The sequence below is a fragment of the Leptidea sinapis genome, chromosome 13 (genome assembly GCF_905404315.1).
Source record: "Leptidea sinapis chromosome 13, ilLepSina1.1, whole genome shotgun sequence".
NCBI classification, from domain to species: Eukaryota; Metazoa; Arthropoda; class Insecta; order Lepidoptera; family Pieridae; genus Leptidea; species Leptidea sinapis.
The window spans coordinates 8,310,128-8,324,220 of record NC_066277.1 but is presented as its reverse complement, the minus strand read 5'-3'; the positions used below and the strand labels follow the sequence as shown (position 1 = coordinate 8,324,220).

At 40.8% G+C, this 14,093-nt stretch overlaps 1 protein-coding gene across 4 annotated transcripts in view; it reads right to left on the bottom strand.

Annotated features, from left to right (window-relative positions):
* The window catches only part of LOC126967554 (heterogeneous nuclear ribonucleoprotein 27C), a 31,697-nt gene that overhangs the window by 4,029 nt on the left and 13,575 nt on the right, over window positions 1-14,093 (bottom strand). The window contains exons 7-9 of one of the 4 annotated variants that reach the window (XM_050812079.1): window positions 13,160-13,249; window positions 8,345-8,520; window positions 3,860-3,920 (exon numbers count right to left, since the gene is read on the bottom strand). In XM_050812079.1, the coding sequence (XP_050668036.1) occupies window positions 3,860-3,920; window positions 8,345-8,520; window positions 13,160-13,249 (327 nt within the window). Of the gene's footprint in view, window positions 1-3,859; window positions 5,057-5,348; window positions 5,432-8,344; window positions 8,521-13,159; window positions 13,250-14,093 lie in introns of those variants that run through there. The other 3 variants (XM_050812082.1, XM_050812081.1, XM_050812080.1) reach the window with 3 other exon arrangements.

Here is a 14,093-nt window from a genome sequence, read left to right as displayed (position 1 = left end):
GGTCGCGGTAGCCGCTTCCAATTAAATATTACATCTCATTAGAAATTAATACAAGTCAGTATAAATACAGCGAGCCCATAGTGGGAACGCGAGAATTAAACTTATACACTGCCGTAAGTAAACATTACTTTAAATATTGTACATCAGTCAAAAGTTCACCTAATTTTGTAATCTAGATCGAAATATTATGTACTTTAATTAATTCACTATAAAGAAAATAATATTATAGTTAAAAAAATAAACAACATCAAAATTTATTAAAACAGAAATAAATAACAACTTGCCTAGATTTTATATTAATGTTAATTAATGTTATATTAAACTGTAAAGCCCGTGCATTTCATTTTACGATTAAAATGTGTTCAATAATTACATTATTGTATAGTCTACATAATATAAAATATACGAAGATTTTAATATTAATAATACCTGCATTGTTTTTTTTTAAATAAGTTTAGAACCGAGCGTTGACCGCGAACGCAATCGCACCGTTTCCATTGCGAACACTTTCAACATGATCAACTTGGGAGATTTTCGTCTAATCTAATATTAAATAACTAGGGATGTAATATAATTAGTCAATTACGATCGTTAAGTTTATTGATGGATGCGCTCGGTGCGCCTCACCTAATACACTTGTACACAAACATGTTACACTAATTGAATAAACATACACATATAAAACCGCGACCACTACTTTATCAAGTAATACAACAACACTACAGTTAAGCCATGATTCAAATATAATTATATATGACCATAAACACTAGTATATAATATAATACGTGTACGGGGCGCGTGGGCGGCACACGGCGACACATTGGGTGCACGTTTGACAGACGAGCCTCTTAACGAATCTTATCGTATTTGTATTTCGCTAACTATTTTAATTAATAAATTCATCCAATATGTTATGTGCTCCACTTATACAATAATAATTAAAAACTCATTATAAATAGTTATCAATTGATTTTCCACAATAATTTGCACTAATTTAAGGTAGAGTAAATCTAAAATTTCTAATACATATCGATACTTTATTATAAATAAATCATACTCTTTATGTTAAATTAGATTGCCACTTTGATTCATTACAAACTAACTCGCTTAAAGATTGTTCTGAAAATTTGTGAATAAGGCGGGTCTCAGATCCCGCATCTAACGCCTTAGTGCTAATCGATTATCACTGAAAATAACATAATATAAATAATCTATATATATTTACTTAATAACTTCTTAAGGCATCGTTTTAAACGTTTCGCTAGCATCGGTGGTTGTACATTATACCTATCATAAGTTACTAATATCGATATTATGAGAACAGCCAAGTGCTAGTCGAATTAAAGACAAGATTTGAATAACTATGAGAAATAGAACTTATATGAAATGCATATCAAAATGTACCGCAACGTGGTAGCGGAGTCTGACCGCGCGAAAGACTCCCACTTATGAAGACCGAGGAATGAACATGATACAAATACAACTAAAGTATAGGAACGTCAAGACGAGTGTAAACAAAGCTTTCTATAAGACGAGGGCGACTACAAAATAATAACCTAGTGGGCAATAATTAGGCACTGTTATATCGTTATATTTTAATTATTTCAATATGTTTAAAAGGTACATGTTTTGTTTACCTATGTTATGTCAGTCGAGTGTATAATCATAATATTAGTTAGCTATAAATGTTCCAATATGCGCATTACCTATGAACATCACAATCGTAAAGGCGTCTGTTTCATCAATGTTAGCTACAATATTGAGCGCTCCGCACACTTCGCCGGACCGGGAGCCACTAGCGGCTTGCCTCTTGTCGATCAGTTAACTTTACTTATGGTGCGATCTTAATTCTACACTAGTTGTAATTGTATGCTTCGCGGGTCGCGAACATAATATCGACTAGGTATCGCCTCGGCCGCGCTCGTCACATCGCTCCGCGATCACACTTAGCTTAATACTAAAATTTTAATCAGTCGATCGGTCAATCATTGAGCGATATAGTACAGTAAAGGACTAATATTAAATTTAATCTAAACTTTGTTAATGATAAATTATAAACCACTTCGAACGGGAGCGAGAGCGCGCGCCGAGGGTCTGTCCGCTAACGCGGTCGGGCGACGGCCCACAATTCTATACAGTTTTTAATATATTTGGCAATAATAAATAAAAACTTTAAAACTATGTTTCCATTGGTTCCATTACAATTATGCTTTACACATAAGTAAGTAAATACTATATTAGTATGTACATGAGATCCGCGCGAACGGTACGGAGCGTCGCCTATCTACACCTAATAGATAACGTTTGAGCTTCGTCACTTAACAAATACAACATTATCGCTTGCTTCAACAATTTGGCAGTTAATATACTTTAATAGTTAATAAATTCCACAAATTAACAACTTAAAAATGCGAACTTAAGTTCAATATTATTAGATATTTTATTATGTATAGGAAATTAAAATTACGAATAATCATTTATACAGCATGATTTTCCTTAATTAAATGGGAAAAAATAATTAAAAAAATATTTTAAATTAAAAGAAAATCACGTTCAATCAAACCTGTTTTGTAAAATATTAACATATAATAATAATTTCATTACATCTCTACAATTTCCCTAAGTCTAGTTGCGTGGTAAATAACCAAAAACTCCCTCTAACATTAAACATACATATCAAATATATATAGCAAATATTTATACAAGTTGATAATAGCTTATGTTAAAATCGTCCGTAGATGAAGTTCCCTACAAGGGCCGCGATACCGTGTCTGTCAAACCGCCGCGTCCGTCGCACACGCCCCGTGCGGTACGCGGGTACGTGATCCCGATGATCCGAACAAAACCGAATATAAAAGATATCACTCAACTCCGAAAAAAGATAATTGACAATCAAAAATATATAATAAGAAATAGATCTTAAAAACGTTAAGAGCCCACATCCAAGTTTATAATAATAGAATTCATCAAATAAACCGCCGTACTGAATGTACATTGCCCACCTCGGCGCTTTTCGGGCACAGACGAGGGGCCGCGAGACTTCGGGGGAAAAGGAAAATTGACATTACTTTTTGGATTTCACCAAGAGAGAAAGAAAACACAGCAGCTACTAGAAGCGAATCAGAAATACACCTCTTTAGCACAATAGAAATAGACTTCATTGCAAGTCATTAAAAAGTAGTATCAAATCTTTACAGAGCCTTTAATATTATTATTTTTTTTATAAAAATGTAGGTATAAAAATGTACTCGTGAGGTTAGGGGGTTTGTGTTAATGTAGTCTAACTTTCCAACTTAAACGTTACGTTACTATAGATTTTATAGTTTATAAAAATGTAATTTCGTTGAAGTATTTAGTTCAAAAATTATTTATTGATAAATAAATAATGTCAAAAAATTTGGGATCAAACTTATTTAGTTACATGATAAATTAATTGATTCTACTATTAATGATAATAGTTGTCACAATTTCTGGAGGGACAAGTAAATTTCCTACCTCCCTGATGTTTACTATAAACATAGTCAAATAGTTTTTTTTATTTTGAATAGAAAGGAATATGTGTGTGTGATGATTTGATGGTTGATGTGTGCGACACTCCTCGAGAGTATACAGAGATAAAACAAAATACACGGTCTAGAACTTTGGCATCGCTACTTCCTACACCGGTCTGAGAAATAGTCTTCGATTCAGTTGTTTTTAAGTTGTGATATATTTTAGTTGGACGCCATGTGGCACAATCGTGTGTGAGGATGTGTGTGTGTGTGTGTGCGTGTGTGCGCGTGTGCCTAGGCGGCGGCCCAGTCCTTGGGCGCGTCGTGTTTGGGCGCGTGGTGCGGGCCGGCGTGCGGGAGCGGCCCACCTGTGTGCGCGGCGTGGTAGTCGCCGGCGTAGCGCGGGCCGGCCGCCGCATACGTCGAGCCCTACCACCGCACACGTTAACAATCGCCCCTATGCTGTCCGCCCGTCCCCGCGTGCCCCACGTCTAGTACAACCCGACCGCGACAGGAACGTTCACGCGACGGCGCTCTACATCCTTCAATCCGTTCCATCCCGAGTGCTGCTAGCACAATCCGAGATCTACCTTATCGAGATCTCGATTACCGATTTTCTGTAACATTAAAGCTACCCGTTCAAAGCCAGGCCGGAGATTTAAAAATTAAGAACTAGACTGAATTGTTTGTTGAACACAGCAAGGATTGCAACGGATTGAGTAACCTATAGATTTTGTAAAACATGACCAAATCTAATCATCATCAAATATGAGAGCAGAAATGCTACGGGTCGCGTGAACAGACCTATTTCAATCATATTATATTCGACAAGTGGTGTAAATAAAAACATGTTTTAAAAACGGAGTTCGAAGCAATTATTTTAAAGTTCTTTCAGCAAATATGTATTATAATATCAACTTATGTAATTGCCAAGTTATACTAGACGCAGTACACTACGCAATATAGTTACTTATAATGTATTTGTATATTATATTTAAATAAATATAAATCGTCACAGCAAAGTGGCCTATCTGAATGCTCTTAAGGACTATGAAAAGACGAGAAAAAATGTCAACACAAAAACCAAATAAACCACTCGCATCCACGATTACCGTTTTATACCAAACGATTTGTGGTCCACTTGATTTTATCCATTAAATTCAAACTAAATTAAATGTCAAATGAGAGCGTTACTTACAAAGGAAAAATAAATGACGACAAATCGGGGGGTACATACATTAATGCGCACTAAATATCTGATAGGCCCAAGCCTGCAAAACTTTTAAAACAGCAGAATAAGAAACGCCATTTCTAAGTTGAATTAGAACAATGCAGGCTTGGCTATAGCGTGTGTAGTCATGGGGAGCCAATAGCACATATTATGGGTGGTAATCACCAATGTTACAGCTGGTGTCTACTGTTTTAAATATTCCCAATGATACACACACAATCATTGGCTTTTTAGTGACATTTTACAGAATATTGAATTTAATCTCTGAACACTTAAAGTACACTTCTTAATATTATACTTTATCATAAATATTACTATATATCTATTAATGAACCTGTAACAATATGAAAAATCCAAATTTTACTAATTTGTACTTTAAATGCCAATTCACTGTTAGCGAAACGAATCGAAGCGAGATTCACCTCTCAACGGCCAACAACTAAACTCGTATCCGCCAACAGTATATAGTGTGGTAAGCTTAAGACGTCTAGTGCGGTGCGATGCCTTTAAGGTTTAACGGGCTCAGCCTTTAAGGTTTAACCGGCTCAAGCTTCGCACGAGCTAACCCTCCATAGTGAGAAATCCCCAGTTTCGCGATATACAACTTCCCCCCTTCCTCCCCCCAACGCTCCCCCCCACCTCCCCCGGTCCCCCGCTACGTTTAATTGTCTTTCTGGAGGAGCCACTCTTGTGGACCTTGATCGACCAACTGGAAAAGAAGAATTACAGACATAAAAGTCCCACTCGCCACAATGCTAAAATTTCTTAGCAGATTTATGTAAGTAGCGCAGAGCGTGTGAATGGACTGTAAGCATGTGAATTATCCCCAAGTATGAATTCAGGGAGTGGCGGGCCTCGGGATGGAAGTGGTTAGAGAGCGGATGGAGGGGGGATGGAGGGGGGAGGACACGGTAGGGTTGGATTGCGGGTGGGTGGAGCGGTGATGAGAGACCTTCAGCGAAACTTGACAATAATCGAATTTCTTGATTTTTCACTATGGATAGCGATGCGGCTATGGCCCCGAAGTAGCTCGCCACCACATACATAGCTCGTCAACAAAGACATCGCACTTTCGTTCTCGCCACTCAAAGCATGCACAAGTAGGCGTCGATGTCGGAAAACAAATGGGTATAACAAGCAGGTGACACACGGATGCGGGCTAGTGCAGGGGACATGCGGCTTGTCAACGTTTGTTTGCATTCAAACGTTCAATTTCGCTGAATATCACTCGCTCACCGGATGCAAGGCCACGGGCGACGCATTCACATTTTCACTCATGAATCGCAAACAAACTCGAAGCAAGTACAACCCAATCGCAATCACTACTCGACGGCACGAGTCAACAACATTGAAAGGGGCATTCGACAATTTAATCTAGTTGTCATCACAACAGATTGACTAAATCATTACTTGATTTGGTTAATAGATCTAACAAGCAATAACTATTATAAAATTATTCAAATTGGAATATTTTACAAATATCTATACAAATTGAACCTTCATTACTTTACTTTTAAATAAACAGCCCCACTAAATCATTCACATTCTAGACTAGTGCCGTCACATACTAATTCTACATTGGGACACTACTCTCTAGCTGCATATATTGCATTGACAAATTTGTTCATGCCAATCAATCAGGAATCAGGGAGGGAATAGTAATAATAGAGTGATAATATAATATATGGACAAAGTAGAAGCCTCAAAATAATTTGTCATCTAGGTTGTACATTTGACAACATAAAGTTCATGATTTTTTTTATAATATATTACAAACAAAAAAAAAGGAAAACATTAAAATATGACTAAGTTTATATCAGTTTAAAGTTAGCCTACAAAATGGTTCTCAAACTTGTGTAAAAGTGTTGTCATAAAATTGAATATGTCATAAAAGTGATTTATATAATTATAATATTAGAAAATTATCAATGAACTTTATTATTGTGCAATAATTTTTCAAACACAATTCATAAAATATACTTATAAAATCAATACATCACTGCCTTTGGATCTATGTATTTATAAATAAAGAAACTGTGACTAAGCTTTAAAATTACTATAAAAAGAAATGGAATCAAAATCAGCAAGTTGTAGAACAACATTGCCATCCACAACTCATATTTCAATGAATTTTTATTGTACAGAAATATGGGCAGGAAGTGAATGTATTAAGAAATTTATATTATGGAAGTGTCAAATGCATCTTTGCTTATATTAATAGTATATTATGAAGAAAGCATGATGAAGGGTAAGGTTTTTGATCTTTTTCCAAGCTGGTTAAATATAATAAGCAATTACTATTTCCAGTCCAAATCAAGCATTATCTTCATTTACATTTGAGTACAAGATTTGTAAATTTAGTATAAGACAGTTATGTAAGATATATGAAAGTAGAAGTTTTATTATAAGAAGGCTTGATAATGCTTGACACATGAACAAAATATTGTATTTCTAACTTTGCTAACATTATTCAAATATTGCATTACTGACAAATAATTTAGCAAAGTTAGCAACAAAGAGCTTTGTAGAATTCATAAAAGAAAAACAGGTTTAAAAAACAAATTGAAAGTATATGAATTCCAGATGCTCAAACAAGTTTCAGGGTATTTTATATATATAAAATATTTTGGCAATTTGATGAACATTTTTAAATAAAACTTTTTTGATCTTTGATGATTTCATCTGTTATATTTAAAAATAAGTATTAAGAATTCATCAAATTGGGATTTTCACCATTGAAGTAACAATGTTTATTTCAAATATTTACTTAGATTCTAACAATGTTTCAAAACAAGTTTCACAATGAAACTTCAATGGTTCTTGGTCTTCAGGATCCAGATATTATGTTAATCTCCAATTATTATAGTTAGGTTAGAAAACTAGACATGTAATGTCTAGGTTTCTGTCATTTTTGTATAAAAAAAACAGGCTTACAAGACAAAATCATAAAATAAAATAAATTGAAGGGAAAATAGTAAACACCATTTGTATGAAAATAAGGTTAACATAAATGAGGTGTCGCACGTGCGGTTACGTGGTGCAGGTGTTTACAACCCATTTTAAATGCATTGTTGGCCTGTTTCTTTTATCAAGGTGGATATAAACAAATTTCACGGTTCGTATTTAAGCTCTGTTCAAACTGAAGCTACAATCGCGTGGGACGCGGAACGGAAGTCACTCGCGCCGATTGTTTCAGCTAACTTGGATGGACGTGTTCAAATTGACGCGAGTTATCGCTCAAGTTGAAGCGAAACAAGAGCGAGCGCCCGGCGGGATTGTATAATTTCACAATGCATGATGTTTCTCCATTGAAGAACCAAAAATGACACGCGGGAAGTCGCGTCAGTCTGAGAATCTAAGACTAGGGTTACTATGGATGCGAGTTCTGACGGATTCGTCAGAAGAAACAAATGCCTGGTATCCAGTGACAGTGTTTTACACTGGCAACGACGAACGCGTCAGAACATGCACGACGTCGGACGTCGGACGTACTCGTCAGAAGTCGCATCCATAGTAACCCTAGTCTAAGCGAGCGAGCGAATTGCTCTAATACGCGCGTTTTTCGCGTCAGTTTGAACAGAGCTTTAAACGAGTGCATTTTGTCTATTGAGTGATGTCGTACCTGGTCCTGCTGGTAGGCGGGCGGGTACTGCTGGTAGCTGGAGTAGTCGGCCGACGACGACTTGGACAGCGCCGCCGACGACAGCGCGCCGCCCAGCGCCGGCGCCGCGCCGCCCGCGCCGCCGCCGCCGCGCCCGTACATCTCGCCGCCCTCCGACAGCGGCACGTACGACCCGGCTGGACACGACGGAACTTATAATGGAGGGAAACACTCGCGAGACGCTACGTTTAACAATCGTATCCTGTAGCATATTCGTCATGTTTATTATTATCATTCATTTATTGTAGTGTTTCTTGTTTCAAATTATTACCCCCTTGACCTCGTGGTGGAGGACGGTAATTAAGAACGTTTATCTACACCCATGCTTTAAATCGTCTATTAAAGATTCTGAAACAGTTAGCTTATTGCCGACATTAAAACACCCAATGTTCTAATAACCATTACATCATCCAAACGAATGTTGTAATGTTATACTGAATTTCATAACAACACTGCTATTTTTTTTTTCAATTCCTTTATGGTCAAAGAGTTACAACAGACAGCCACATTCTTATTGCTCGATGCGTGGTATCTGTATGAATTTCAAAAAAATAACATTTTCGTTTACACGAGCTCCACACTACCAGAACGTCGCGCGACGTAAAACAAATGTAAGCTACTCAAATCCCCGCCATTTCTTTGATGTTTTATTGTTTTGTTTACAAAAAATGAGCGATTCATTTTAAACGCTGCAAAAGAACATAATATTCAACTGAATTTTAATTATTGCACTAACCAAAATGATAATTACTACTAAATTAAATAATTCTTTCATTAATTCTTAGTTTATTTGTATATAATCAGGTAATGGATGATATAAGGTTACTACTAGGACTGACGGTTTTAATGTTAGCATTCAGCTAACTGTTTCAAAATCTTTAAGAGGATTCATATTCTGAGTGTAGATAGTCTTGTATACAACTGTTGATAATTAGGTATTAGAACACTCATGTGATACTTTTATCACACTCGGCTTCGCCTCGTGAGATAAATCCACATTCTTGTTTTAATACCCCTTATTACACAACAGTTACATAAATAACTATTATAGCGTTCTTCGTGGATGGAATGTATAATTGGTCACAAAGTTTCGGTGTCCGCTACTAGACAACGCACTTTGTATTTTGAGACACGCTATCAATAACAAGACCAACCACTTATCTGACTACGACATTTACTTGACCACAACTCAAATATGAAAGGATAGCATATAAAATTTTCGACCGCGTATCGTTAATTTGCTCCTAAGGATTAAATAATTCCGTTACATGAAATCCATAATTAGAACCAAACAAAACTCTCATCAAAGTATCCTTGAAATATATCCTCTCCCATAAAAAAAGGAATTTGTCGCGCACATACCATGCAAATTTAAGACATATTGTATCTCATGTATGCCAATGTCAGAACTAAACCAAATCAATCGGGACCACACGGGAAGCACCAGCTAATCAACTAATTCAAATAAAAAAAAACACAATCGCTTCACCCAGTCTTGTTCTGAGGTAACAAAAAAGAATACAGTCGAATTAAGAACCTTCTCCTATTTTCAAGTCGGTTAAAAAGGTGATAACTTATCACTTCACGGCAGTCCTCTCTTAACATTAACCAGAACTGCCTACAGAAAGAAGCGAGACTAAAACTGAAAATCTGAAAGTCCATGATCAGTTCTATATGGCAAATGGCACCCAATCAAAAACTCTTAACTTTAACCGAATGGCTAATGTTGTGTATGGTCTAGCGTTATCGTGATAAAAGACCGCACCCATTCTATTAATCAATTCCAGCTGCTGTCTCTCAATATCTTGCTTTAATATATCTCTACTACCATCAGTTGGTAGAAGAGATCAGATTGGATGGTTCTTCCCAGCGGTAAAACCTCTTAATGAACAATGACTTTTAAATGCCACCACACACACAACATCGCCTAATTACGAGTTAAGCCAGATTTATCAGTCTGTGAAGTCTGGCCGGCTCTTGACCGCTTTTGTCATATGTGATCCTTTTTTTATCACCAGTTGTCAATCTCTTCAAAAACGATTCGGTTTCATTTCGTCTGATAAAGAATCGCAAATGAGTACACGTTCATTTTGTGAGCTCATGTGGCAGTCAATTAATATCGAGATGGGTCAAAACTGTTTTTTGTTTTATTCTTTGTTCTTCGCTACTACTGATAAGCCAATCGTGTTGCACTTTTCAAAGTCCATTTTATTTGTAACACAGAGTACTCCAAGCGAGTCGAAATCAAATTAATACCAATCCGGGTAGGATTTAAACACTTCAAGTCCTACTCTCATGGACACTGCATATTTCGTTTTAATAAAATTTTAAAATGTATCGAATATCATAAAGAAAAACAAATCAAAAATAGCTGGAAACAACAATTTCTTTACTTTGTAACTCTTTTTTTTATGGAATATGAGGACAAACGAGCGTACGGGTCACCTGTTAAGTGATCACCGCCGCCCACAATCTCTTGCAACACCAGAGGAATCACAAAGAGCGTTGCTGGCCTTTAAGGAAGGTGTACGCGCTTTTTTTGAAGGTACCCATGTCGTATCGTCCCGGAAACACCGCACAAGGAAGCTCATTCCACAGCTTTGTAGTACGTGGAAGAAAGCTTCTTGAAAACCGCGGACTACCACACATCCAGATGGTGGGGATGATATCCTAACTTGCGGCGTGTCGTGCGAAGGTGGAATTCGGCTCGATAGAAGACACAAGTTTCTCCCGGCACTGGTCGACGATTTCCCGAGAGAGACCTGCATAGCCCGTGTATACGGCATCGCCAGTGCTGTCGTCCGTATAGCAATGAATGTTGGAGGTGTCCAACACATCATTGATATGCAGAAGAAACAGCGTAGGAGATAGCACACAGCCTTGGGGCACTCCAGCATTCACGGGCTTCGGGTTCGAGCAATATCCGTCGACAACGACCTGTATGCTGCGCCCAGTGAGGAAGCTGGAGGTCCACTTGCACAAGCTCTCGGGAAGCCCAAATGATGGAAGTTTTGAGAGGAGCGCCTTGTGCCATACACGATCAAAGGCCTTCGCTATATCCAGACTAACTGCCAGGCCTTCCCCCTTGCTTTCTATAGCCGCAGCCCATCTATGTGTTAGGTATACCAGAAGATCACCAGCCGACCGACCACGGCGAAAGCCGTATTGTCGGTCGTTGATCAACTGGTGACCCTCTAGGTATACCAAGAGCTGACGGCTAATTATTCTCTCCATGATTTTGGAGAGCAGGGAGGTTATAGCAATAGGCCTGCAGTTTGCCGGATCCGAACGGTCTCCTTTTTTTTGGATCGGATGGACAAGGGCTGACTTCCATGAGTTAGGGACTACGCCTTTGGAATAAGAGTGCCGGAATGAACGCGTTAGCACCGGCATCAACTCAGGGGCACACGTTCTAAGCACGATTGGAGAAATGCCATCCGGCCCGCTCGACTTATTGACGTCCAACGAAAACAGAGCTCGCCTAACAGTTTTCTGTCTGAACTGTACTTCAGGCATAGAGCTCTGACACCGCGGGATGGTCAGCGGTGTTTTTCCGTTGTCGTCAAGAGTCGAGTTGGAGGCGTAAAGAGCGCACAGGAGATCAGCTTTCTCTTTTGCCGTATGGGCCAGGGTGTCATTCCTCATGTGCAACGGCGGCAGGGACGGCTGGCTGAAGTTACCAAGAGCAGCTTTCGACAACGACCAGAACTTGCGTGTTCCGGTCGGGTAACTGGAAAGCTGCTCGCCTATTTCGACGACGTGTTTTGACTTTGCACGGGCGATTTGCCTCTTAAAAAATCTGGACGGTTGTATTTCCTCTTAAGAACTATGCAGTTCGGATCATTTGTGCCCCAACCGAAGTTCGATACGCCTGTTTTTTGCAGTCAGATGCTGCTTTAACTGACGCATCGAACCAGGGCTGTGATCTGCCACCGATCGGTACTACAGAGCTTGGTATAAAAATATCCATGCCTTGTAGTATCACATCGGCTACAGCAACGGCGCAGGCACTAGGATCATCCGAAGGGAAACAAACCCTGTCCCAAGGGTAGGATGAAAAAAAAGGAACGCATCCTATCCCAATCTGCTGACTTGTAGTGCCAAACGCGGCGGGTCGCTGGTGGTTTGCGACGTGGGCGTCGGATAGGCACTACACTCCTGAACAGGCAATGGTCGAACATTCCGAGAGGGTCGTCAACAAAGGCCTGGTAACCATTGGGATGTGTAGTCAGCAGAAGATCTAATAAGGACGGCATGTGGCTATCCACATCCGGGAGCCGCGTTGGCGACTCAACCAATTAGAACAGACCATATGCCAATGCAAAATTATGCACAGATCGCCCTGCGTAGTCTGTGGTAACCGGTCCTCGACACTAACACATGCGAAACATAGCGGCATTAGGCCGCTACTTCACACCGGTATTCTGTGCGAGTGTAGTAAGTAACCCGGACGAGTCTGGCCCGATTGTGCTGACCTCATAAGACGGCAGCGTGACTCTCCCACTTCTAAAAAGCCCTAAGTCGCCTCTTACGACACCCATGGGCCTGGGACTCCTATTCTTTTTATGCCCCGGGGAAAGTACAGGGCAAAATCTTTTAATGTCATCAACACCTTAGTAACACATAGTACAGCAGAAGATATTAAAAAGTTTACAAACACTATATATATGTGAAAATTGTATCATGTGGGTCTAGCATAATTCATGGCTAGCTGTGAACCGATTTCATTTTAGCCGTACTTCGCGGGTATAGTAAAATCGAGGAATAATGTCTCACCGGATCCGGTAGAGTTAGAGTTTTGCGGCATATTCCAGTTGGTCCAGCTGCCGCCCGCCGACGCCCCCGCCGGCGCGCTGTTGTAGTTCGCTGTTCAACACAAACACATACGTTAAGTTTTCTGTTTAGATAAATCAAATTGCTTATGTGTGTGTTAATGTGTAAATAAGTTTAAATAAACGAGACAACCAATATTATCTCTTAATTGTTTCAATATTGTGGCGGACGGCTCTTGTTACTGTGGTAGTCGCATGTGTGGTACTACCAGTATGTCGTCACTCACCGTAGCTGCCGTAGCCCTGCGCGGGCGGCTGCGCGTGCTGCGTGTAGTTGGTGCCGGCGGGCCAGGCGGGCGCGTGCGGCGCCGTGCCGGGCGGCGCGCCCCAGCCCTGGTAGTTGCCGGGGCCCGCGCCGCCGCCCGCCGCGCCGTAGCCCGCGTACGACGTCTGGCCGGGCGACGTGCCCCAGCCCTGGCACCTGGTAGTATGTCGTCACTCACCGTAGCTGCCGTAGCCCTGCGCGGGCGGCTGCGCGTGCTGCGTGTAGTTGGTGCCGGCGGGCCAGGCGGGCGCGTGCGGCGCCGTGCCGGGCGGCGCGCCCCAGCCCTGGTAGTTGCCGGGGCCCGCGCCGCCGCCCGCCGCGCCGTAGCCCGCGTACGACGTCTGGCCGGGCGACGTGCCCCAGCCCTGGCACCTGGTAGTATGTCGTCACTCACCGTAGCTGCCGTAGCCCTGCGCGGGCGGCTGCGCGTGCTGCGTGTAGTTGGTGCCGGCGGGCCAGGCGGGCGCGTGCGGCGCCGTGCCGGGCGGCGCGCCCCAGCCCTGGTAGTTGCCGGGGCCCGCGCCGCCGCCCGCCGCGCCGTAGCCCGCGTACGACGTCTGGCCGGGCGACGTGCCCCAGCCCTGGCACCTGGTAGTATGTCGTCACTCACCGT